Source organism: Ambystoma mexicanum, chromosome 8 (assembly GCF_040938575.1).
Source record: "Ambystoma mexicanum isolate Mex_15411 chromosome 8, UKY_AmexF1_1, whole genome shotgun sequence".
Taxonomy (NCBI): domain Eukaryota; kingdom Metazoa; phylum Chordata; class Amphibia; order Caudata; family Ambystomatidae; genus Ambystoma; species Ambystoma mexicanum.
The window spans coordinates 1,219,353,429-1,219,380,463 of NC_090929.1; the positions used below are offsets into that span (position 1 = coordinate 1,219,353,429).

The 27,035-nt window shown below is 46.2% G+C and overlaps 1 protein-coding gene across 3 annotated transcripts in view; it reads right to left on the minus strand.

Moving 5' to 3' along the window:
- Positions 1 to 27,035, minus strand: part of KIF20B (kinesin family member 20B) — a 2,369,321-nt gene that overhangs the window by 1,574,296 nt on the left and 767,990 nt on the right. For all 3 annotated transcript variants that reach the window (XM_069611316.1, XM_069611317.1, XM_069611318.1), the window contains exon 12: positions 15,208 to 15,370. In XM_069611316.1, the coding sequence (XP_069467417.1) occupies positions 15,208 to 15,370 (163 nt within the window). The remainder of the gene's footprint in view (positions 1 to 15,207; positions 15,371 to 27,035) is intronic.

Below are 27,035 nucleotides of genomic sequence, written 5' to 3' on the forward strand. Positions count from 1 at the left end.
ACGAGATAAAATCTGATTCACTGCATGCAGATCTATCCCAAACTATGCGACCCAAATCTAAGATGTTCCAGTGCACAAGAGAGCAAGAAAGTGATGTTGCTAGCCCCCAAGGCAGATCACCCATGAAAAAACATGCGGAGGTACAAGTTAGGAAGCAGATTAAATTGGCTCAAGTGAAAAACTAAGATTACGATACAAGGTCTGCTGGAATAGGTCCCGGACAAGCAACATGGAATTGTTCCTTGATATATTCTTCCCGCATCTCCTCAATAGTCACCCACAAATTAAAAGTGTAACTGAGTAATGGGTTCAATGCAAGCCCTCCTGCCACCAGGCAGGTGGCATTGGATTAAAGCCCACATTTTCAGAGAAAAGATCCAGAAAAGTGCAAGATAAATATGACGATCCTTAGGATAGCTTCACTTTACCCACGGGGGTGGGGATGGAGGGCATGCGAGGAGACCACTTCCATGATGCTAGGGAGGTGTGGCTGCTAACCAATAGTCTCCCTAGGGGTGGTAATATGCAGAAGGACCTCTTTGAGAGGAACTCTCCTACTGAGGACAAGGTTGCAAATCAGGGACACGGCCCCTTTAACTTCTAACCCCATAAGGTAGTAACATTGCTCAAACCCCTTTCCTAAACTTACATGGGAAACCATGTGTTATTGTAATGGGTCAATCAATTGGAGAGGGAGAAGAAGGAGAAAGGCCAACTAGTTGTTGGCAGTAATGAAAGCAGAAGCAGTAAGTGGAGAAAGCGTAACGCCCAGAAGGAGAAAGCCAAACGTTATACAAGTGAAACCTGGTGGCCAGTGGGCAAGAATAAGGCAGAGTACGAGCAGAATCAGCATAACGCCCCAGCAAAACAAGCTTTTGTTATTTGCGAGATGCCTGGAAAGCGTGGTGGTGTAACCTGTAGTGGGTGGACCGTGCGATCCGCCAACTGCGCCAAGACAGCGAACCCCGGAATTTTGCATAGCCACATAGGCAGGCATGAGAAGCATCCAGAGTAGTGGTGGCTGAACATCTCATATGGAAGGGATGGGAAGTCCATTACCAACATCAGAACAAACAGCAGTACACAGCCCAGGAAACAATCTCCCAATGAGAGAAAAACTATTGATCACCACAAGATCCTAGGTAGCACCGGTGAAGCATCCAGACTCTAAGAGCAGGTAGTGGCAATTGTTAAAGGTCCAGCAGGGGGCCGAGGGAATGCTTGCTAAGAGAGCCTTAGAAAACCTTAACTAAACAAAGTATAAAGAATGGTTAACTAACCGAGAGGAAACACTCACCTCAGCGGTTGTGAATTGAGTCAGTCTTTAAAACTCCAACCAAATCCCCCAAAATTTTACTCAAAGGGTTATCTTCTCAAACTCTGCAGAAGGAACAGAAAAACTTCAAGCGGTGTTCTGGAGCATAATTGGCAAGAACTTAGTTCTTAAGGGGACTTTAACCCTTTAAGTGCCAAGGGCGAGGTATCTCGTCCTTGACAGTGCACACGCAGTGCCAAGGACGAGATAGCTCGTCCTTTTCGGCACCTTGTTTTGAGCGAAGCAAAGAAGGGATCGCTCAAAACTGTAATCCAACCCCAGGGCTATGTGAGGGGGAGATCCCCCTCACTGCTAGGGGGCTGGATTACCTTCAGTTTCACATCGGCGTGCGTAACGCACGTCGGCGTGAAACTGAAAGTAAATTCCCTGCAGCAGCCATTTTCGGCTGCTGCGGGGAAGACAGAAGGTAAGAGACCTTCTTTGTCCGCCTCGATCTCCGGCTGTATTTCAAGCCGGAGATCGAGACGGGCATCGTTGGAAAGGGTAGATTCTCCCCTTTACAACGATACCCATTGTGTGGCATTGCTGCCCGCGGATCGGGCGCAGGGCGCGCGATCCGTGGGCAGCAATGCCACCAGATCAATACAGATCCGTTTGTGACAAAGGGGGAGGGGGGGCTGCTTACTAGGTAAGCGGCACCCCTCCCCCCAAGGCATGGGGCCACAGCGGCAGAGACCCCTGGGGGCAGATGATCACTGCCCCCAGGGGTGAAAGAAAAAAAAAATCGAGGGAAGGGGGAGGTGGTTTGGGGCCCTGGGGCCCACTAGACCACCAGGGATTTGGCAAAAAGTGGTGTCCTTGGAAAGGGGAGGTTCTCCCCTTTCCAAGGACACCACATATATGAGGCATTGCTGGTCACGGATCGGCGCAGAGCGCTCAATCCGTGTCCAGCAACCCACTAGAGAACCATGGATCCATTTGTGAGGTGGGGGGAGGGGGCTGCTTCAAGTAAGCCACTAGCCACCATGGATTTTTTACTGAATGAAAGGGGGGGGTGCCCCCCCAACCGAAGTAGAAAGGGGGCACCCCTTGTAACCCTCCCTGGGGGCAGATATCTGCTCCTAGGAAGGGGCATCTGACCCCAGGGAGGGATGCACGAGGTGGGCCCCCCCATATCTGCCCCCAGGGAGGGTTGCATGAGGTGGGGCCCTCCATTTGGGGTGGGGGGGTTGAGGGCCACCCCCGTTGCAGTACATCATTCGCTGCCAATTAAGGTGGCCCTCAGCCCCCCCCCCCTAAAAAGCAGCCTGTGAATTTGTATTTATTTTGTTTACCCAACTTCGCTTGGTGCAGATGGCCACATTAGTGTGGCAATCTGCCCCCAGGGTGCCCAAACCCTAATGCCCCATCTATTGGGGGGCCTGCTCCACCTTTTGTGGTGGCCCTCTCCCCCCCCCCCACCCCAAATGGCTGGGGGGTGGCGGAGGGTGACACCTCATGCTGCCCTCCCTGAGCCTCCTAGGAAGGGCTGCATGATGTGCCCCCCCCTCCGTTCGGTGTGGGTGAGGAGAGGGCCACCACAAAAGGTGGGGCAGGACTCCCAATAGATGGTGCAGTAGGGTTTGGGCACCCCGGGGCCAGATTGGCACACCAATGTGCCCCTCTGCACCAGGGCAAGTTGTTAAACAAAAAATGCAAAATGGTGGAACGCTTTTGAGGGGGGCTGTGGGGCACCCCAAAGGGTCTGGGAAGTTTCTAATGGGATGGGGCATTGACCCCCTCCCCCAACCGCAATGGAGTGGGTGCCATGTCATGCAGCCCTCCGTGGGACCAGGTATCTGCTCCTAGGAACGGACGCCTGAGCCCAGGGAGGAGTGCAGGACAGCCCCCCCATTATCTGCCCCTGGGGAGGGCTACATGAGATGGGCCACCCCTCCAATTTGGCCATGTGTGGGTTCCTACGGGTGTCCTCTTTTGGAAAATGCATGGGGTTACCTGTTTTCCCTGCTGGCTTCGACGCCCTAGGCCCAAATCTGTAGGTTGCCCACATGAACAAAATGGGCAGCGGCGAAAGGCTTGGGGTGACCAGTGGGTTTCCCTTTTTCTTTTGTGCCCCCGGTAGGTGCACCCACACATGTGAGGTACCGTTTTCATCGGGACACCTGTGGGAATGCGAGAAGGTAGGCCATATGGTGGTGGCGGTGTGTTTCGTTGAGTGGCCAGAGGGAGATGTCTGAGAATTGTCTGCATTTCCAGCCAATTTCAGAGACATTTCCCTGTGTCCACTCACCGAAACACGTCGCCACCAACAGATGTCATACCTTCTCACGTTCCCACAGGTCTCCTGACAAAAAAGGTACCTCACATGTGTAGGTGCACCTACCGGGGGCGCAAAAGAAAAAGGGAAACCCACTGGTCACCCCAAGCCTTTCGCCACAGCACAATTTGTTCATGTGGGCAACCTACAGATTTGGGCCTAGGGTGTCGAAGCCAGCAAAGAAAACGGGGAACCCCATGCATTTCCCAAAAGAGGAACTGGCACTGGGGAGAAATACCCATGGCACTTAAAGGGCTAAAGTACAAACGCTGACAAAGCCGTAACATCTGAAAACACGGGAGTAATAGAAGCCCTCACACCGCAGAATCATCTAGGGCTGGACTTCCGAGCAAAAACCAATCAGCATCTATTAAAAGATTGTTCCAAACTCACGATTGGTCGACACTAGATCCTAGCAAGCATCCAGTCCTTTCAGTCCACAGTGTCAACACTCCCTTTTGAAACACAAAGAAAAGCATTGTCTTTGTCGTTGCCTTCTCTTTTAAAAGGCTGAGAATCCAGCCTTTCCTTTTTAGAAAACCTGTTAACATTTGGGGAAATCGTGAATACTTGTGACTGTAAATGTGAAAAACCAAGATCGTGAATCATTTTTAACCACAATTCCCTGGCCACTTCCTCAAAGGTGTGGCGCTGGAGAGTCGCAAGGAACTCTGGCAGCATCTTCGTCATCCGAGTGCGGTAAAAATTAAAGTTACTCACCATAGGGACTACAGTACCCCTAGTCCCCTTTCCACCTTCCTTCTGGGTGTCCAACATTGGGACGGTACCAGAACCTTTAGCAGCGAAAAAAATTGAACCTACCCTTTACATTTAGTATAACACGCAGGGGCACGCCCTTGAGCGTTGGAAAGCCGTGCCGAGGCCCCGCCCGCCAGCACCTCAGTCACCCTCAGACACTTAGATACCTGGCTACACTTATACATATTATCCCTTGGAATACTAGCAGAGGAAGGTGGGGAGGACGTATGGAGAAAAGGTGGCTATGGACTAAGAGTACTCTAGTCACTACGGTGAGTAACTTTAATTACTCATATGTTCCGTCCCCTTTCCTCCATCCTTGTGGGCGATCCCACCAAACAAGAAACATAGGGTGGAGCCGTGATAACCTGTCTCATAACTAGGACGAAGCAAAAAGGTTCTTCAGAACCGCCTGACCAAACTCTGCATCGCTCCTGGAGCTGGTGTCCAGTGAGTAGTGCTTACAGAAGGCCCACTGAGTGGCCCAAGTCAAGATGCAAGTCCCAAATGCAATGGCTAATGGCTGGGCTCTGATCGCATGGGCAAGAATCCCAGGTTTGCCCAGGACCGTATACGCCTCCAAAATGGCCTGAATCATCCATCAGGCGATGGAAGCCTTAGAAGCCTTAGAAGCCTGAGAGCCAGGGGAGGAGCCACCAAAAGTCACAAAAAATGCCTCAAGAATTCCTGAAGGATTTTGTCAGAAAACCGGAGGACCCTCCTGAGGTCCAATTAATACAGGGCCCTCTATGCCTCAAGCTGCGGGTTCATGAAGAACACCGGCAAGCAGATCTCTTGATTCAGATGAAATGGAGAGACCACCTAGGGGCAAGACATTTGGATGAATGCGCAAGATGACCTTGTCGTCGTGAAAAATGGTGAATGCCTCTCACTAAAACACCTGCAGCTCACTGAACCTGCGTGCTAAGGTGAGTGCCACCAAAAACAGTCTTCAGCGTCACAAAGCGGATGTCCACAGAAGCCATCGGCTCAAAGGGCTTGCATTGAGCAAAGCTGCAAGAACCACATTGAGGTCCCAGACCGGATGAGATCTTTGCACCGGTGGAAAAAGCCTAGACAACCCCTTAAGGTGGGCCTTAACCACTGGGTTGGCTGCCAAAAACATGCTCAAGGGAATTATTCCAAGCCCCGATGGCCGCAAAATAGTGGCAGCAAGTATCCACCTGGACTCATCAAGCCAGGTGTGCTGAAAAAGCCAGTACGTTATTCAGAGGAGTCGGGGTCCAGATCCTTATGGCGAGCCAATTGGCAGAACCTACTCCATTTGCTCCAATACTGGGATCGAGTCGAGGGCCTGCTGAATGATTACTTACTTGCCATCTGAAAATTGAGCGTGCTGAAGCCTCAGCTGATCAGGAACCAGGCCACAGCGTCCAGTTTGGCCGGGACCGGATGTTCAACTGCCACACCCTGCTGCGTTAGGAAGCCCCTGCTGAGGATTAGAAGATGGACGGAACCCTGGGAAGACAACTGCAGGAGATCCGAAAACCAGGGTCTCAAAGTCCTATGGGACAACCAAGATGACGCTGCAACCCACAGAGGCCCAGAAATTGAAGAGAGTCTGTTGGAGCAGAGGGATGGGCGGGAACGCCTAACACCTGTGGCCGTGCCAACAGATCTGGAAGGTGTCTCCCAGCGACCCCTGACCCTCCCATAAAGCAGACTGGGGGTACTTGGCATTCCAAGGGATGCAAACAAATCAAGGCCTGCAAAACCCCAACGCTGGAACAGGGGCAATAGAGGCTTTGTGCAACTCCCATTTGTAGGTGTTGAACCCCAAGCAACTCAAATGGTCCGCTTCTGCATTGCCATGCCCCGGTACGTGGACAGCAGAGATCCAAATCCCTTCAGTCATGGCCCATTCCCAGCTCGGAATTGCCTCAATGAAGAGGGTGTGGGGGACCAGGTACCACTCTGCTTGCTCAGTTGCAAAAATGTAGTGGAGTGATCTGTCTTGACCAGAACAGACTTGTCCCTGATGAGGGGCAAAATGCCTGTAGAGCAAGGCACACTGCCCTGAGCTCGAGCAGATTAGTATGCAGGAGGGCTTTGGTCTTGGACCATGCTCCATTAATCTAAGCCCTCCAGAGTAGCCCCCCAGCCCAAGAGAGAGGAGTCAGTCGGCACCACCAGGCTAGGCTCGGGTGAAGTGGGCTCCCACTGATACATTGTCCTCCATCAGCCACCAACGAAGATAGCGCAGCAGGAGCAGTGGTATTGGGATCCTGTCTGACAGACCCCATCTCCTGATCCCAATTAGCCATCAAGTGGAGCCAGAGGTGCCTCATCCTGAGGCAGGCATGTTGCACAGTGAGCATGCAGGAGGCCATCAGGCCAAGAAAGTGCTGGAACCACCATGCCCTGAGTGGTAGAGTTGGCCAAAATGTTTCCCACCACCCTGCAGAGACACCAGTCTCTCTGGCGTGGGGAACACCCGCAGAACTGTAGTATTCCAACACACCCATAGAAAGACCAGTTCCTGAGACATGCATAACCAGAATTTCCTCTGGTTGAGGGAGAACCCCAGCTGATGAAGGGTATCTGCCAATCTCTGGCAGGATTGCACCATCCCTTCGGGTGACCCCTCCCCACCCAGTCATCCAGATGAGGGTATGGTTGCTCTGCAAGCCAAGAAGGCCCGCCACTGCATTCAACTTTGTGAAGACAGTAGAGGTTGAGTTCAGACCAAAGAGCAGCACTTAGTACTGGGAACTGTAATAATTTCTGCCATACTCCAATAAAAATTGTAGAGAGCGGAGATCAAATCATCAAAGTAGAAAATGTTAGGAAAACTATCTTTGTTGGCAGGGACTTCAAGTCCCATTATTCCCTCAGCACTGGGACAAGGAAGAGGGATGCAGGGGAATACTGATGTAGGAGCGGACAGCTATTTAGTGTAGAAGAGCTACACCTGAGGGAGACAGAGGATTAAAAAGCCCCCTCATGTGCAGGCAGGAGTAGCATGAGCGGCAGGAGGGGAGAAAGCAGTGCAGGCTGTGCATGCAAAGGAAAGTGAAACTGGAGGTTGAGAGAAGACACTGGGACCACTGTAAAGCAAAAAGCCTGCCAGGTCCTGAGAGGGTCTTTGCCTCAAGTTATTCCTTTTTCGGAGGTGAGGCAGTGGGAAGCAAATGTAACAAGGGAGGTGTGCCCCTTTAGAGGCTTCAGGTGGCTGGGTTGCACCCAAGACTCTCCGGAGCGGAGAAAGCTCCATTTCCGAATGGCACGAGCAGAGGTGGACCAGAGTAGGCGGTTTGCATGGGGCCACAGCGGCAGAGAGTGAGCGACTTACCTAGTAAGTTCACAACTTTCAAGTGACTCTAGTGTTCCGATGCTATCCGCCTATTCATGTCAGGCAGTTTCACTTGTGTGCGAGTGAAAGAAGCAATAACAATCCTGAACAACGAAAGTTATACTTATTGGACCAAAGTGACTATGCAAGCAGGCATGCAAGTTGGTGGAAGGCCCAAAGGCCCTGTGGGGAAACTTTAGTACAAACAAAAGCCTACAAACAATAACCAAGCCACGAGTAGTTAAAAATTCAGCAAAACAATACTAATACAAAAAACATTGCTCAAGGCGAGGGAAATATTGGGAAACCCAAGAGCTGTAAGATTTGCTGTTCATGTGTTGTGAAATACAGATCAGATGATATAAAACACATATTGCCAAAGCCAAGACAGAAACAGTATATCTTGGTCACTATTTGGTTGTTGGGGTAGAGGGGAAAGAAAGGTGGCAAACAGGCTGGCTTCTGTAGAAGATTATCCAAAGGGAGAGGTGAATAGTAGCAGAGTTGTGTTCAAGAGCACTAATTTGATGCCTTGTTTACATAAAATTGGTTTAAATATGATGCCAGCGAAATCTTGTGCAGTTTTTCCAAATTGGAAGTTACCACTGAAGCACACTTTGTTCTTTTGAGAAGTATTGAAAAGGCAGGTGAGTAAACCCGTATGGGAAGTTGCTGATGCAAAAGGCCCGGCATAGGTCAAAAACAGGTAGTTGATGAGGAGTTATATTTTCTTCAGAAATCAAAGTTTGTGGCAAATCAACTACACACAGACAATTGTTTACTTGAACAATACAATAGTGAAAACCTGTTCTTACTCCAGGAGGAGTTGGAACATACTATTTCTTTTGGTACATTGTTGAGACAACAAAACATTTTGTTATCAAGATAAAATCCTAAAACTACTGTTGGAACTATGTGGGAAACCAGGATTTCCTTTTTTTTTTTTTTTTTTTAAAAACTGTGGAGCAAAACATTGCTCAGACCTCGGGAAGGGGAATTTACCTAGGTTATGAGAAGAGACAGTGGTCCTATTGTGTATTATATATTCGTTAAATTGAACTGCCATACATTTCCATATTACTTTATTGAATGTGCAAGCGTGAAGGACAGATATCCTTTTGTTAGATTGTTTATTTTAGGCAGGGAAATTCTCGTCAGGGTAGGGACAGAGGCGTTTTTAAGTTAATAAAATGGCTAATTTAAAAACTCTACAAAGTTGTCTGCCTCACAATTCTGACCGCTTACAGGAAGATAGTCGGAAAGTGAGATTGAGGTGAAGGCGAAGGTAGAAGCCAGAGGATGACTTGAGAAGCTAGAGGGAGAGGCATGGAGGGTGTGGTTCAAGGGAACGCACAAGAACATCTTGCAGGCCAACTAGGTGTTGGAAGTAGTGGAAGCAGAAGTAGAAAGTGGAGAAGGCATCCTGCACGGAAGCAGAATGCAGAAGTGAAACCTGGTGGCTGGTGGGCAAGTATAAGGCTGAAAGAGGAGAATCAGCCAAACGCCCCAGTGAAGCAAACTTACGTTGTTTGTGAGACGCTCGGAAAGGGTCCTACTATTCGACTGGGAACTAACCCAACGACAAGATGGAGATTGAGTTGTGGTGGCGTGACTTGTAGTGGGTGAACCGTGCAGTCCGAAAACTTTGCCGAGACTGATAAGCCCGGCCTTTCGCAAAGCCAAATCGGTGGGTTTAAGAAGCATCCAGAGTGGTGGTGGCCGAAAGATCCCCACGGAAGCGACGGTCGAGTCCATTACCAACCTCAGAAAAACATGCCGTACTGGGGTCCCAGAAACCGAACGCCCAACAAGAGAAGAAACTATTGCTCGTCACGAGATCCCAGGCAGAAGAGTGAAGCCTCCTGACACCAAGAGCAGGTCCAGGATGAAGGAACGAGAAAGTTAAGAGCCTTGAAAACAAACCAGTATAAAGAACGGTTAACTAACAGAGGTGACACTCACCTCAGGGGTTGTGAATTAAGTGTCTTTAAATCGCCAACTCCCCCAAAAAGTTATTCCAGGGGTTATCTCCTGAAACTCTGCAGAAGGAAGTCGATAAAGAGTTCTTAAGGGGGCTTTCAAGGGCAATCGTTGACAAAGACGTAACAGCTCAAAGCCCTCCTGCGCAGACCCCCAAGTCATCTAGTGCTGATCCACCCTCCACGAAGATACCCAGAGTCCATTGGGTGAGAAGCGGTATCACCTTTTCAGGATAAGGCACGGTATCCACCCTTTCCCATGAGGAAGACCCTCTGCCACCCAATACCTTAATGGCCTATTGTCAGCTAACGGCTGACCCTTGTAGAGGAAGTCAAGAAACCTCTTCTCTACACTACTCAGGTCAGGCCCCCACCTTTGACCCAAACTCACATAACACCTTTGGTTTCTGATGTGCCTTTATGTGAAATCTCTGCGAAAAACCATCCGAGTTCAAAGACCAATGAAATCCATAGACTCCAACTGCTATAACCACCTAGATACTGAGACTAGGAGGAAACTGAGTTAGTGTGTGCAAAGTGACAGGAGCTCAAAGTACAACTTGCAAGCTAGTTTATCCACATCTTCAGTGCACTGGACATTTAAAGATGGCAACCGCACTATTGAATCGAGCAGTGCAGGAGAAGACGTTGAACACCATGCTGAGGCTCTTGAATGGGGGAATGCAGAGACAGGTATGGTGGAACACAGAAGGCTGCCAGGACAGGAAGAGAAACACCCCATGCAAGCGAGAAGGCCAGGGGAGATGCTGGAAGCCACACAAGGACTCCTGGATGTTCAGCCCCTCAAAGACACTGGAAGAACATCGGCACACGCCCAAGTGAAAATCGGGTGAAGGAACAGAGATGCTGGAAAAAACCTGCAAGTCTGTCCAAAACAGCTGGGGACCGACAAACGCGCTAACACATGTTTGAATGGTATGAAATTGCTGATGCAGACAATACACAAAGTTTGTTTGAATGCAGTACAAAGGGAAACCCCAATCAAATACAGATGCAGTCAATGTCAGTGTGGGGGAAAAGTTAGAGCAAATGTTACCAAAGACGGATATACCAAGCACCTCATGGTATATGCTATTGTGGTATAGCCAAAGAACTGTTAAACAAGCCCTGGCAGGCGAATACACCAGGCAGCTGATATTTTATGAAGATTCCTGGCAGGGGATAATACCAGGCAATGTGTGAAGTTATAAGAAAAATTACAGAAAGACTGTTACAGAACCTATTGCTTAAACAAGAACTTTGCATGTCCAGTGAAGACACAAAGGAACTGTTAGCTAAAGAAACATTTTTGCAATCTTATTTATGATTCCAGGGAAAGGGGACCACCCTCTGGATACAATGGTCTTTACCTTGGAGACTATGTTCGTTGGAGTTACTTATACTTTTGGTTTTGAACACTTGCCAACATCAAGTTAAAGACATTTCCTTGTGCCCCTTTGAAGCTTTGTTTGCAGTGGGAGGGGCCAGGATAGGATGTTTTGGACACAAGGACAGCTTTTCAGTTACCGACATCCTAACACAGACAGAACCTTCGTTTTTGCTTTATAGTTAGGGAAATGCCTCTTTAGAGTAGGGCCAGAGAGGTATTTTCCAAACCCATTATCATTAAATAAATATCTATAACCAAAACATGACAACTGTGTCCGGCTTTCATTTCTGACCCCTCAGGTCACCCAAGAGTGTGGAGCTGGAGAGTCGAGAGGGAGCAGCTTTGTTGTCCAAGGGGGGACAGAATTAAGAATACAAAGCAAGTAGAGTGAGCAAATCTCTGTAAATGAATTACAAGTATTGCTGAGAACTATAAAAGACATTGAGGCAACAGCTAGGAGATGGGAGTCATTGTCCTAGTTCAACGAGAATCCTAGCCGCAGTGAGAATCCTGTAGAATGGTCAGTTTTCTGTTAAAAGCTGGAACTTTTGCTTTGAACAACCTGAGTCTCTTTGGGACACTTTACAGCCAGAAGTAGAGAGTCATTCTCTTGGTTTACGAACAGAGACAGAACTTTATACAATTTATTGTAGTGAACGGGATAGTCTAGGAGCCTTTTTGATTGAGACAGTGCCTTCTCATTTGGACATGCACCGACTTCCTGACTAGCACTGGAGTTGCTTTAGTTTAGGTACGGATATCCCATTAGAAGTAGTGCCAGATAGGTTTATTTTTATGTTGAATAAAATTCTAAAGCAACAATCATGGCAAACTTGGTCTGTCTCCATTCCTTGTCACCACAGTGGCCGCATGCCATAGTGTTGACGGCCCAGATAGTACAGCGTCCGTGTTAGGGGGAGGGGACCTTAGTCTAGGCCTCCTCACAGTAAGAACAGTCAGTGCTGGGGTCTTTGCCCCTTTGTTTAGTCCATGGTGCTATAGGGCTTTGGCTGTGACCCAGAGGTAACTGGGGCTGCTGTGGAGCATAGCAGTGTCTCAGCACCAGGTAGGTGTAGTTCCTTCCGCGCATCTAACATGTGGCGCTGGAGGGCTTTCTCGGTGCTGATTATTGCTGCTGAATAGGTTTGGCGCATTGTTTCTAGAAAAAACAGACTCTGGCGAGCATCCTGCTTAATAGGCATAATGTGAGACAGATGTACTGCACATTAACAATCTGGCACAAGAGGGGGCAGGACTTGAGACTGTCCCAAATGGCAAAATCCTCCTCCAGGGTAGGATAAACACTAGATTTCTACCTGGTAAGCCTCCTACACCCCTGGCTGAGGTGGGTTTCCCATCCCCTCTTGACAGGGGCATGGTCTGGCCTTTTCACAGACACTGAACACTGTCTTCAGAGATAAATCTCTTCTGCCACCCATAAGCAAAATGCCAGAGGACTGCTAACTGCATTTACACAAACACTTAAAACCCTAGCCAGTACATGAGGAATATGGGGAGGGAGATTGAGACCACCTGGACTATAATATTAGAAATTAGGTCTCTAACAAGCACCTAAATTATAGCATAGAAATGGGACACATTCAAACAAAAAAAAAGCAGCATGGTCAGGTAACTACTGACACCCCAAATAAAAGATGGTGGTCAGAGATGAAGGGGAGAATAGATTAAGAAACAGTTCAACACCTGAATCATCTCAGATGCACGCTGAAATTCACAAGACTTAAAAACTTTAAAAAAAAACACAGAACTATGGTGAAATTCTAATGAGCACACAAGACAAAGATTGATCTACTAAAATGATTACTATGCAGCTATGAATTGGCGACCAACTATCCAGTCACAGAGAAAGCTGCAGGCAGCTCTCATGGGACTTGTCCCATGAAGGATCGTGTAACCAGATGGCTTCCCACCACAAAGCTACAAATGTGGATACTAAATTCTTTACAAAGTGATCCATTCCAATCCAAATGCTTCCATGCAATTAATAGGTTTCCCAAGCCAGGGAACCCAAGTGATTGGTGTAAACATATAGGCCCATGTCACAACTAGAATATAAGAGCTAATAAAAAGGCAATAACACCACCCAGATCCATAGAGGTTCATGCAACGGAGGCTGGGCTGCTCCTGACCTGGTTTAGAGATGTGATCCAGAGCTTAATTAGTGGCCCTTTCACCAGAGGCTAGGTGAGAATGGGGTCTTCTCGTAGAGTCCACCCTTATCAACCCCAACTATTTGCGATAGCAACTGAGCCCCTAGCAACAGTCATATGGAAGGGCCATCACGTTCGCAAAATTAGGCTCCAAGGCTTGGGGAGTAAACTCGATACATTGACATGTATCCAAACCAAAAACTAATACCAGTGCTGGTGTGTGAATACAGCAGGGCCACAAATGTATACAAATAAAATATAAACACTTCAGGTAGGGAAGAGTGGACAGGGTAAATGTATATCAGCCACACAGGCCCTTCACAATAAACCTCACCATTTACTGAAGGCTAGGTAACATGGCTCCAGGAAGAGTGGGGAAAATGCCTGAACTAGAATGAAGAAAGCTATTAATCTCCATAAAACACGAAACCCAATTCCTTTGCTAGTGCCAATAGAGGTATTTCCCAGCAAAAGCCGTACAACATGTCTGAAGCCCAAAGGAATTGACGTGCTGTATTTAATAAATAAATGGGGGTTCATATCCTAGATCTTGTTCAGAGCACCACTGAAGAAAAATCCAGATGCAAATGTGATCTTACAAAAAGGGCATTGGGTGCCTGGGAACACCAAGTCAATGGGGCATCTCAGTTTCTCGGAGAGGCAATAATACAATCTGGTACCATACACGTCCTCAGGCCAAGCAACACATTTTACAATTAGCTAAAGAAACGTCACTATCTCCATATCCTAACATCTCAGCATGCAAACTGAGACTTATGAGCCAATATTTCTTCGAAAAAGCAATACTTGAAAAAGGCACGTAACCAGGAGGGTGGATTCTCACTTCTACTAAGCTGACCTTGCAGTATGTAGGGTAGAGGGACATACACATCAAGTAAAGTCAAGTGGGAAGTGAAGATAAGGAGAAAAAGTGTCCAAGCAACTATGGGACCATTTTAGAACCGATTCAGAAGATTTCCCCTCTCCCCACAATGGAGGGAATTACAGTGGAAAGTAGTGACGAGAAAATAGCATCCCGGCAAACAAAGCAAGACTGAAAGGGCCTACAGCTGCCTGAAAAGATGGTGTGCATTGCAAACCCCATTGCGACATGCGGTTGACAAAAATAAAAGGTCCGAACATAATAGATCCTTGGCTACAAGGTAGCCCTGCCATCATTTCTATTGCTCTCTGTCTGTGCACGTGAAACATTCTACACTAGACAGCTATATTGTTATGGTATCAGCAGTACTGTTAAAAAAAATTCATAACTACACTTTGAATGAAGTCAGACCTCCTCCCCAGACACTTGAAGATGGTGGATATGACAACCAAGGACCTCTGAAAGGATCACACTTATTTCAGCTGCGCCAAAGCTTGTTTGAGGGAGAGAGGGGTTTCACTTTAGGAGGTGCAACAAGGCAGGCAGGGTGGTACCCTGATGTTCAGTTATCACAGCAAATAGTTTTAGAACAGATGACAAGCCACAGAAAGCGTTGCTCACAACAGGGAAATCCAGCAGAGTAGACAACAAGTGAGAGATATAGGGTGAACCCTTTAAACCTGAGACGAACAAACGTATTTCAAAATGAGGAAACAGAAGTGCGGGCATTTGCAGACTGGAAACACAGGAGGGGGAGTCAGTTGAAACAATGAGTAATGTCGCAAACTGTTTTTGAATGTTGAACTTAATATCAAAAGGTTTAAGAACAAGTGAAGTTGAACTAAGGGATCATATGGCACAAAGAACACTGGAAGCATTAACGATATCACAAAGATTTCCAAGATTCTCCAAACCCTCAGAACAATGAGAGGGAGTAGCTGGAAGCCTGCTACAGGAAACCAACACTAATAATGGCACTTATATGGATTGGAATCATGTTGACAATCTACTGTATACACTATACCTTTGTGTACTGATGGAATGAGATACTGAAATTGAGACTTCAATTCTCTCTAGTAAAAGCCAAATAGATACAAATATGTTGTGGGGTTCACATACTTTTTGTGCCACTGCAGAAAACTTTAGTACATTCAACGTCTCATCATACATAGATGCTGCTTGGCTAATGTTTACAATCATGCAAGCCTTGCCCTTTCCACAGAAGAAACTTTGAAGATAGTGGGTGAGCTTGCTCTCTCGGAAAGGTACGTGTTGGGGCAGTCTGAAAGGAAATGAGAGAAATATTATGAAAATCTTTTAATTAGCTGCATTTCAAAGTGTACATTTGATCAGCATTTTTACACATTGAATTCACTGTTACTGCCACATATTCACGTGTCTTTTTTTCATAGAAGGATGTGCTCTCGGGCAAATTCTATTACAAACCTATATCCCACCACAAGGAAAAAGCTAAATACAACAACCTTGTATAATTTTAAGACATTTCAATATTATAGTTCAAAATACAATACATTGTTAGGAACTATATCAATTGACAACCAGAGATATATAAATTCATCCAAATCAGATTCATTCCAACTTCAGTCATATCATATGCACTCGACCCAACAAATTATTTTTTAAATGTTTTTTTCAATTGTTCACAATTTTATTCTAAGTATTGTTAGATCTACATGTTTCAACCTTTTTAATTCCCCATTTCTTTGTTAAGCATACATGTCTTCCTCAGGAGAAAACCAAGCGAGACTTGACGATTCATCTTGGATTAATTTTCTATTTTATGCAGTATTCTCCATTAATTCAATATTCAATTAGCAAATCAGTCGCGTTGTAATTACCAATGTAATCTATGCAATAAAATGTCCATGCCAAAAAATAAACCTAAGAAAACCTAAAAGATCAATGAATAACAGGATCTCAGAGCACAGATCAAGAATCCATACTATGACAAAGAATGCACCACCAGTAAATCCCTTTGTAGAAAAATCTCCCAGTGCAGATTACCTTGAATAGATATTAGAAGTCATAAAGCCAAGACCACATCAGAATGAGCATCATACTCAAAAAGGAACAACTCTAGATACTGAAATGTTATTCACACCTCACAGGCTTAAGCTGACACTATCCAATGGCCTAGTCTGCTTGGTTAAATTTCTGGAAACATTTGTACTAAGAAAGTCCTCATGTTAAATAGAAAACGATGACAGGAACCATATTAACCCCTAATACATTAAAGTTACTCACTGTAGTAACTAGAGTACTCCTTAGTCCCCTTTCCTCCAACCTTATGGGGCATACACCAACAGGGAGAGGAGCCTGTGGAACGTGGGGAGCACCCGCTGTTACCACCATGTACCAGCGTACTGCAAGGAACACCACAACCTGGGTGGGAGTCGGCTGCGATTTCCGCCGGTTGAGGGAACAGACCAGCTGGTGAAGAACATCCTCCAGCTGTTGGCAGGATTGCATCACCCCCTTGGGTGAGCTGGCACTGACTAGCCAGTCATCCAGATAAGGGTATTAGTAATGGCCCTCCAGGCAGCGGAGACCAGCCACCACATTCATCAACTTTGTGAACACATGAGGAGCCAAACTGAGGCAGAAATGTCCGATGCGGGTGGTAGATGGGGACATAAAAAAGGTACACATCCTAGAGGTCTAGGAAACGCATCCAGTCGCCTGCGCATAGACTGCTATGTGCACGCGAATAATCATCTTGAAGCGTTCAAGCAGTAAAGACAGGTTGAGAAATGACCGGTCCAGGACTAACTTCAGGCCAGCTTGGCTATTCCTGTGTACCGCAAACATCCTGGAGTAGAAGCCGGTGCCCGTGTCTCACTGAGGAACGGGCTCCACCACCTGCATCTCCAAAAGAGAAAGTATCTCCCGTAAAAGGTCTGGGGACCTTATCTGAAGCAGAGGCGAGGATGGAAGAGGAAGACTGAAGCCCGTGGAAACTATAGAAAAGACCCAAGGACTACCGAAACAACTCTTCCAGCTGTCCTGACAACAGAGTCAGCCGGCCCACTACAGTCTAGCTGTGTTCCCTGACCTCTATGTCACTGCTTTTTGGTGTCTGAGGCGGGAGCGTAGGAGGGGTGTTGGGGAGGATTCTCTGTAAAGGCCAATTTACCAAACCTAGTGAGTCCCCCAGCAGCTTTGCTGGATTTTTGGGGTTTATTTCTTTCTCCTGCTAAGAGTGAGACTCTTTCCTCCCACTCTTAGACATGATTTGAGGTGTTTCTTTGACTTTGTATGTGTTTTTTGGGCTATGGGGTCCTTTCCCCCATAGGGCTTCATGTGTTTTAATACATTGGTTACACAGCACCCTCCGTGCAGTAACCCAGGGGTGTCGTAGCGACCCCCAACTATAGACTCCATACCCTGGGACTGACACTGTCTCCCAGGGCATGTAAAGTCACCATTGGCTTTACTAGTCTCTAATTGTGAACAGAACCAGTACAAACCATCATATTGTGGACGTACTGGCCGGGGCAATTCGATTGCACTGGGGTTTGTTCTTCGAGGGGGCACTGTCCAGTTCCCCCCGACCGAGTTTTGGCTGGTGGCAGTGGATACTACTTTTTATATTCGACCGTGAATATATCCCTATGGGATTTTCCCATTGTTCGAGGCTATCACTTTTTAAGATAGCCTCGAACATACCGCCGGTTTATTAAATTAATATAAATTCACCGGTTGGTATTTTTCGCCGAAACTTGGTTCCAAAATGGCGCTGTGTTCGCTTCTGTGACTCCAACCCAAGTCGAGCCCTTTGTTCCACTTTTTGGCGGGCTTCTAAACAGAAGCCTCCAAAAGTGGTGCCACTCTGTCTGGGTACCACAGGGGGTGTGGGAGGGGGTTTAGGCACCCTGGACCGAGTTGCCTAGGCAACTCAAGTCGCACTCTTGTGTGATTGGCCCAAGTGGTGAGCCGCCCGGCTCACCACTTAGCATGTTTGAGTGACAGCTAGGCTGAATGAATGGAGGTTTTCTGCATAAAAGCAGGGCTTTGGGGAGTGGAACTTCAGAAGTCGCCACAGGACCTAAAGAATCCGAGGAGGGAGAAGCCGAGCCGTCCTGCAACGACACCACCACCGGTGGAGCCCTGCTGAACCATCCACCACTTTTCCTGACGACAGAGGAGATCTCCAGCCCGGAGAGTCTTCTTCCTTTGACTGGTGGGGATAACCAGTTTGCCCGTCTTTGCGCCTTCCTGGACCCTCTCGTGGCCGCCTTGCCCGTACCAAGCACCCCGGCAACCGAAATCCACGGTTTACCACTACCACGAAGAAAAGGGTGGTACCATGCAACCGGGAAACTCTGCGCTGGTTTCTTCCCTGGCAGGGCAATGACCTCCAGCTTTCCTCCACGTCGAGACCTCCTCTTCCTCTGGACGAAACACCGACTTGCACCCGCTGCCAGGAACAACTGCCCCCGTTGGAGCATTCTTCCCATTTTCAGGTCATGTGTCCTGCCTGGCTTCCCTTGCGACAGATCGTTCGGGGTGACAGTAAATCCTCAACTTTCTAACCTGGGTTAGCCTGGGACCTGTTAACTAACTTTTCCTGACTTGATCTCAATTTTTTGTGAACTATCTACAAAGACTCTATGGGCATAACCCCACTGTGTGATCCTGGACACATTTCGCTTGCTCTCTCTAAGAGTGGGCCTGGCATTTGAACTCCCTTGCTCTCCAGTAGACTTTGCCTGACTTGCCTCACTGTGGTTCTCTAAAAAGTATTGAAATTTGTGTGCTTTCATAACTCTGCCTTTTCCCTTCCTTTTTATATAACTTATTAGAGTGTTGTATAAATTTTGCAGTCCTTTGCGGCTTTGATTTCCTATAATTTGCGATTTCTTACTGTGCAGTAATGAATGATTTCTTTGTTACCTGGATGCTGCACCTGTTGAAGTGTATATTGCGGCTGCTGCAATATTAAACAAAATTCTTTTTAACTGTACACTTCCTTGGAGTGCGCTTCCGGTATTCCTTTTCTGAACTTTAAATCATACAAAGATACATCTTTAATTGGTTATGCACATCTTTGTTTTTTTATTTCCTTTCAAACAAACTTTCTTCAAATAACCATATCCCTTTTGTCTCTCAACACGTGTTTCTCCACGTTTAACGCACGTGGTTCGTCAGGAGAGTTTTCTAATATAAAACAAGAAAAAACATTTTTTTGCTTACCTATATCAACTCAAATACATTCTTTATATACAACAAATTAGGTGGTAGAGGCAAACCACCAATTTAAATATTCATTTAACATACTCACCAATTTTTTCAAATTCGATAATATTCTCAACTTTTAAATCCTTTTGTTAAAGTTATTTTTTTTCCCCTTTATAGCAAACATTTATCCTTTCTTATCTTCCAGAAAAATTATATGGGATTTCTGTGAAAGCCAGAAGTAAAATAAACAAAGTTTTTAAGCTTAGGTTAAGTTTAAATAATCCCTATGGTTTTGGTAACATACAGTATCCCTTAGTCTGCTCTCCTCACCTTATTTATCCCGGTACGATTGCCTTCAATCTTTCTCAGTCCATGCTACTGTGAAAGTGTTTTGAATCCTCTTATTTATACTTGCAGGCCCGCTACGTGTGACTTCATCGCAACGCGATGACGTCATGCGTTACGTTGCGTAATGTCACACGTTTTTCCTACACGGTCGGCGACCATCTTAGTGTTTGAATAAACTATGTTTTTTACTTTATTTCAAAGACACTAATTCAAGATCATGGCACTTTACCAAAAGTAAGTTCCGATTTTACTTTTCACTATATCAGCAATTCTTTTAAATTTAGTTAAACATTTTCACAACCCCCAAACAATTTTTAAATTTCAAACAGAATTTCAAAAAACAAATCATTACAACCAATAACTCATTTCATTGTCTGAATTTAGCCCTGTATTGCAAGTATCCAAAATACAGATCCATTTCGCTTCTCTTCTCCTTAATTGTAGCTCTCTGTTGCCTCCTCTCTCCATGCTTTCAATTTTTTCTATACCCAGAAACTTGATACCCTTAATATCCGTTGCTTTATGTTCTTGATCAAAATGAATTGCCATAGGGTATCTTGTGTCCTTATTTTTAATGGCTCTAATATGTTCTTGTAATCTGATTTTCAGTACTCTGATAGTACTTCCCACATATTTCTTATTACATATACATGTAATTGTATAAATCACATACTTAGTGTTACAATCAATGAATTGCTTTAGTTTGTGAATTTTTCCATTTGGTAACCTTATCTCTTTTACACCATTTTCCATTTGGTCACAGATTCCACAACTCCCACACTTGTGGGTTCCTGTTGGTGCTGGTACTTGTAAAAATTGACTTAGCACTTCGGTTTTTTCTTCTTTCATAGGGCTGGGGCTAATTTTTTGCTTTAAAGTTGGTGCCCTTCTATAAATTATCCTGGGTTTAGCTTCTATATACTGTTTCAGCATTTCATTGCTTTGCAAAATGTTCCAATGTTTTGTCAGGAATTTTTTCAAAAGGTGAGCTTCACTATTGAAAGTCGTTATGAAGTCTACCTTTTCTTCACCATTCTTGGTTTGTCCTTTAGTAGTTTAGTTCTAGGTACTTTTTCAGCTTTGTAGATAGCTTTGTCCACATCTTGATTTTTGTAACCTCTCTGGATAAATTTTTCTTTGAGCAATTTAACATGATTTTCGTATTTTTCATTTGAACTGCAGTTACGTTTTGTTCTCAGAAATTCACCATATGGTATATTTTTGATTATGTGCTTCACATGATTGCTTTCAGCATGTAGTACTTTATTTACTGAAGTTGGCTTTATATATAGATCTGTTAGGATCTTTTCCCCATCTGTATAGATTAGCAGATCCAAAAATTCAATTTTCTCAGAACTCATTTTTTCAGTAAATTTGATATTATAATCATTTGCATTCAAATATCTGATGTAGTCAAAAAGTTCTTTTTTATCTCCATTCCATATCATAAGACTATCATCGATATATCTTCCCCAATAGGTTATGTATCCATTCGTAAATGCTGTATGTTGCCATGCATGGTTGATCTCAAAGTGTCCCATGAATAAGTTTGCATAGGACGGTGCAAACTTGGCCCCCATTGCTGTGCCTCGTTCTTGTCTGTAAATTTGTTTATTGAACAAAAAGATATTGTTGGTTAAAGCAAAATGCAACATTTCTAAAATCATTGAATTTTGTTGAAAGAACGAAATTGATCTTGTTTTCAAAAAGAACTCTGTTGTTTCAAGCCCTTTTAAATGTTCAATACTGGTATATAAAGATACCACGTCCATAGTTACAAAAAGAAAACTTTCTTCCCAGGGTATTTCTTCCAGTTGTTGTATGACATGTTTACTGTCTTTCAGGTATGATGACAGATTAGTTGTTAAAGGCTGAAGATGTAAATCAATATATTGGGAAACTCTTTCTGTTAATGAACCTATGCCATTGATGATTGGTCTACAGGTTGGAAATTGTTGAAATGTTTTATGAATCTTTGGCAAAAAATATATTATTGGCATAATTGGATGAGTGTTGTTCAGATAATGATATTCATCTTCAGAGAGTAAGCCGATTTCTTCCCAATTTTTGATCATGCTGGGCCATTCCGACTGCAAATCCATAATTGGATTCTTCTGTAGTAGACAATGACAATTCCTATCATTCAATTGTCTGTATCCTTCAGTAATATAGTGTTTTCTTTGCATCAGGACAATATTGCCTCCTTTATCTGCACTCTTAATCATCCATTGTGTATTTTTTGATAAAGACTCGATAGCCATCGATTCTTTTTGTGAAAGATTGTGTTTCATTTTCGTTTGTTTATTTTTGAGGAAATTTTGTCTTAGAACTGCACTCACCATTTTTTGAAAGACATCAATTACATTGTTTTCTGCCATTTTAGGAATGAACTTAGATTTTAGTTTTAAGTTTGATTCTTCTGATAAACAAGTGCTAGTGTAATTTAGAAGTGTGTCTTTAAATAAATAAGTATATACTTTTACACCAAAGCTCTGGTCAGTGTTTGTTTGTACTACTGTATCTCTGTACCTATTGTGTATACTCTATATACTGGCTAACTCATCTTGAGAGAAGTCTGACTGCTCAGCCACAGCTACCAGGTAAATCTGGGTGGTACAGACTGCTACCAATTTGGTTTACCGCCAACCACCTGTAGTCCAAAATCTTTTGCAGTGGTCCCTAAGGGAACTGCACAGGTTTCTGCCTAACAAGGGGGAATGGGAAAAAAAATGTCAAAGTCTCTGCTGTTTCCTCCTGCGGCCACTGGGCGACCTGTCAGGCCTCCGTGCACCACAGTCTCTAAACCCCTTGAAGCCATTGAGAGCACAGGATTTGAAGTCGGCCCTGCAACGAGACTGAGGGAAGGACTTCTGCCCTGGTTTAGTCAGGACGGCCAATGACTTGCCGGCTTTTTTTTGTCAATTCCACAGTAGACTAATGATGATCTGACCCTTCAAAAGGAAGATCCAGGATACTCTATTGCACATCAGAAGAGAATTAAGGGGCATGCATCAATGCTGTCCGCCTCATCTCGACCTCCAGGCACAGCCCGCTGATGGCTGTATCAATGTGTGGGACCGAAGACTCCATGAGGTCCTGCAAAACTGCCCACTCATCCGCCAGTCGGCCTTAAAGGAGGCTTGCCTCTCCAGAGGGAGGTCAGGCAGGAACTTTGAGCTCTCGCCACAGCTTGTGTTCCCCGTTGCTAGGATTGTGTCAGCGTTAGCCCTCCGCAAATGCATCCCAGAGTTGAGGTAGCAACCCTTGCCGAAAGACTCAAGGGCTTTGTCCTCCTTGAACAAACAATGGCAGGCTGCCCCTGCAGAGGAGGATGAAGACTATGGTTTAGAATACAAGGATGCCGCTGCCACCACTGAAGAGGGTGGCTGGGGGTGGGAGGTCAGGAGGACTGGGTCCTCATCCAAAAGCCTGAATCGGCTGTCCAATTTCTTGTTCATCTGGGTGTTGGCCCTGAGCTTCTCCCAGACCTCTCACCACATACAGGACATCATTCTGGAGCAGAATGTCCGAGCGGCCTGTGGCACGCCTGGCCAAAACATCTGACAGCACTCCTGAATCATGTTGGGCTTCCAATGGCTGAGGGACCACCCAAGAGCTCTGCAAGGCCCTGAAGATGGTCATGAAACTACAGAGGCTGAAGGCTCTTTGTCCTGGACGTCATTGTCCCCCTCCACCCCTTTTGTTTTACCCAGATGGAGGGGAGTCCAGGTCCCGAGACACCAGAGGGCCTCCTCCCACCTACCCCCTGATCCAGAACCCAAAAATAGCTGTGGCTTCATTGGCTGCTACAGAGGAGGCGGTGGTGGTACTGGAGGTGGAGGAGGGCCTGAAGCACCGGCAGGGCCTGGAGGGACAGGCAACAGAGGGCCCTGAGGCAGAGGCCTTGGAGGCATGACCTGTGGGATCACTTCCTCCATTATACCCTCCAGGAGCTCAGTCATCTGCAGGGAGCGCATGAGGACGAGGAAGCGCTTGAAGAAGCAGTCCTCGCAAACCACCGGATCATAAGGAGGCTCAGCCCTTAGCAGCACTGGGCCTCCTTTTCCTGATCGAAGTGCCTTGGAGCCTGAAGCGTGTAGTCCCAAGGCTGCGAGGGGTAGATGCAACCCTCTGGAGACCAACCGCCTGTACCGTAAAGTATGCCGCCGCTTCCCAGGTGAAGGGGCCTGCAATGTTCTTGCATAGCCCACTCTGCAGGTCAACGAGGAATCCAAGATGACCTCTGGCCTAGCAGGCTCAGCCACGTGCTCGTCTGCCATCTTGGGGCCTTGCACCACGCCCTGGGTGGGAGTGTTGCGATGACTGCATGCTAGATCAGACCTGAAGGACACTCCTTGGCCCTCAAACCTGAATCAGAAGTGTCGATCTCACAGATGGCTCTGGTAGGCTCAGAGACCTCAGCCCACTGGCCGGTAGTCTAATCTCCTTGTATCACAACATTGGATGTGGCTCCGGTAGGCTGGGTGCCCTCGGCTATAGAGCTGGCAGTCGTGTTGGATCGTTCTACGGACTGACTCTTGAAGGTAAAACATGACTATCCCTTGCCCACTGGGGCCCAAGAGGACAAACTTGATCATCCCTCCGTGGACTGCCTGGTAGAGCCCCTTCACTTGGGAGCTGGTAGCCTGAACAGCCTTGGTTTTGCCAGAAACAGAAACCCAAGTACCCCTTCCCGTGGAAGCCCCTGGGAAAGGGTCACCCTGCTGAGGAGTCGTACTAAACAAAAGGGCCTACCTTGTCCCGACATGGGGTCCTGGACACAAACTATTTAAGATGGCTTGGAGGAGAAGCGTGAAAGATCTCCCTCTAGCACGAAAGACTATTCATCAAAGCCTGGTGACCGAGAGTGCTGCAAGCCGCACACACATCCAAGAGGTGGTCAGACCCCATGCATTGAAGACAGAGCGCATGAGGGTCCAACGCCGGGAACAAGCGATCGCAGGATGGGCATCTCGTGAAGCCTCCTGCAGGGACATGTGCCGGGGAGGCGAGGCACCGAAGGGACGTGAAGAAGATTGTTAAAAACAAAGAACGGGGAGTGTGGCAAGGAAAAAAAAAAGTCTCTGCACCTAGCTGACAAATCCAACACAATCTGTGCAAAAAAAAAATCTGAGGTGAGGCACTGAAAGGCAAGGACTCGGGGCGATACCACGCTGCGCCTCAGTACGGTGTACTAAATTTAAAGGGGAAACTCAATTTTTCACTGCCAAAGATTCCATCACCGTCCCCATGTTGGAGAATGCCCCACAAGGATGAAGGAAAGTGGACGGGGGAGTGTTAGAGAGAATTCTCATTCTACGGCTAATTTCCCTTACCTAGCGAGTCCCTCAGCAGCTTTGCTGGATTTCTGGAGTTTATTGTTTCCACTTGGTAAGAGTGTGAGCTTTTTCCCCCACTCTTACCTGTGTTTTGCCATGTGTATTTCAACTGTTTTTGTGATTGTGGACTCCGAAAGACACCACTTCAGTAGCCTCACACTTTTGTGTGTTACCCAGCACCTTCAGTGCAGTGACACAGGGTTGTCTTAGACTTCCCACCGACTCCATTTTCTGCGGCTGACTACTGTCCCCCAGAAGAGGGTAAAGTTGCCATTAACTTTACATAGTCACTTTAACCAAATATTCTTATATGGAGTATTGGAAAGGGTTAATTCGCAGCCCTTTTTATCTGTGCCGCTTGGAGCATTGTTTCGCTCCCTTAACATTAAGACTTGGCTGGTGGCAGTGGTACCTAGCCTAATTTTTCTACCGCGATTATATTACCTAACGTGGTAAGGTTTTAGGCTATTTTAGTAGCCTCAAACTTTACTTTTTATTTCGGCTCCAGTTGGGTTTAATCGCCATTTCTTTTTGTTTACATCCTTCTTGGGTCTTTCTTTGCGCGGCAAACCAGGTTTGCCTCCTTTGTTCGCCGACCTTAGGTGGGTTTCTGACCAGAAGCCCTCGTTTGGCGTCTGGGTGTCTAGGTGGGCTGAATGTGAGGGAGGGGTGTAGTCACCCCCTGCACAGGGTCTCCTTGGAGACCCCAAGTCGCACTTTGTGTTGATTGGCTGAGGTGGTTGTCCGGTCTGGACAACCCCCTGCTGAGTGATTGACAGCCAGGTTGTGTGAATGGGGGATTTTGGCATAAAAGGCAGGACTCTTGACCTGGAAATCAGAGTCGCCACTGGAACTGCAAAGAACCGAAGCGGAGAAGAAGACGGCTGCTGCAACCGCTAGTCCCGGTGAAGACCTGCTGAAGTCCTGAGCTATCTACCCTTCAATGAAAAGAGAAGATCCAGTACGGAGTCTTCTTCCCTTGAGCCTGGTGGGATCAACCAGCTCACCTTTTCGTCAGTCAGAGAATCCTCTCCTGGGTCGAAATCACGGCTGTGCTGTAGTGGTCCAGATAGCCATCAGAAGAGCCCTCTCCCGATTTAAAGGAGTGCACCTTTTATTCATCGTTCTTTTTCGCTGCTGCTGGCCTCATCCCTAGGTAGTGCAGATCGCTCCAGACGTCCTCCTTGTCCCCATGACTGAAGCCGCAGGAACCGTGAGTCTGCAGGAACAACCAGGAACAACTGCCGTGGCACAAGCTTTTCTCCAACGGAATAAGGTACTGTGCACATTTGGTCGGTCTCTCCGTCTGACCATCCGGAATCGGGGTGAACCCTTTTCCTCCACGAAGATTTGTTCTTTCTTTCTTTCCTCCCTTTTATAACTTTTCCTTCCATCTGACAATATCTAAGTACTCTTGGCATCTCAAACTGTTAAATGTGATCCTCGGCAACTGAGCATCTGCTCCATTGACACTGGTGTAGGCCTATTGACTTTATCTGTATCTTTGAACGAGTCCTCTGATCCTCTTGCCTTGACAAAAGTATTGTCTGTGATTTTACCCACTTTTCCCTTGTTTAAAATTCTTAAGTACAAAATGTGTTTTAACTTTGTGAGCAGTTCCATCCGCGGGTACACGTTAGTCTCGCAACACCGGTCTGTCAGTCAAATCCCAATGTACTTACCTTGAATTTGCTGGAACAAGTGGAATTGGTTGTGTGTAGTGTATTTTACGTGTGGTTTCAAATTTATAGAAGTGAAGTGTTTTGCAAACAGATGGTTTAAAATAAAAGTACTTATATTTTTTACTTGAAACCTTGAGTCAGTGTTTGCTTGAGTCACAGTAATTGTGGTCCTTTGTATAATCTCTACAACTGCTCATTTACTCTTGAGATAAGTCTGGCTGCTCCGCTACTACTACCACCACTTTAACAGTGTAGTACAGGCTTGTACCAAAGGTGAACTTGTATTACCACTTGTAGTCTTAATTGTGTGTAGTGATCCCTAAGGGCACTGCACAGGATTCTGCCTAACAGGGTATATTTTGGAACTTTTTTTTAGGGT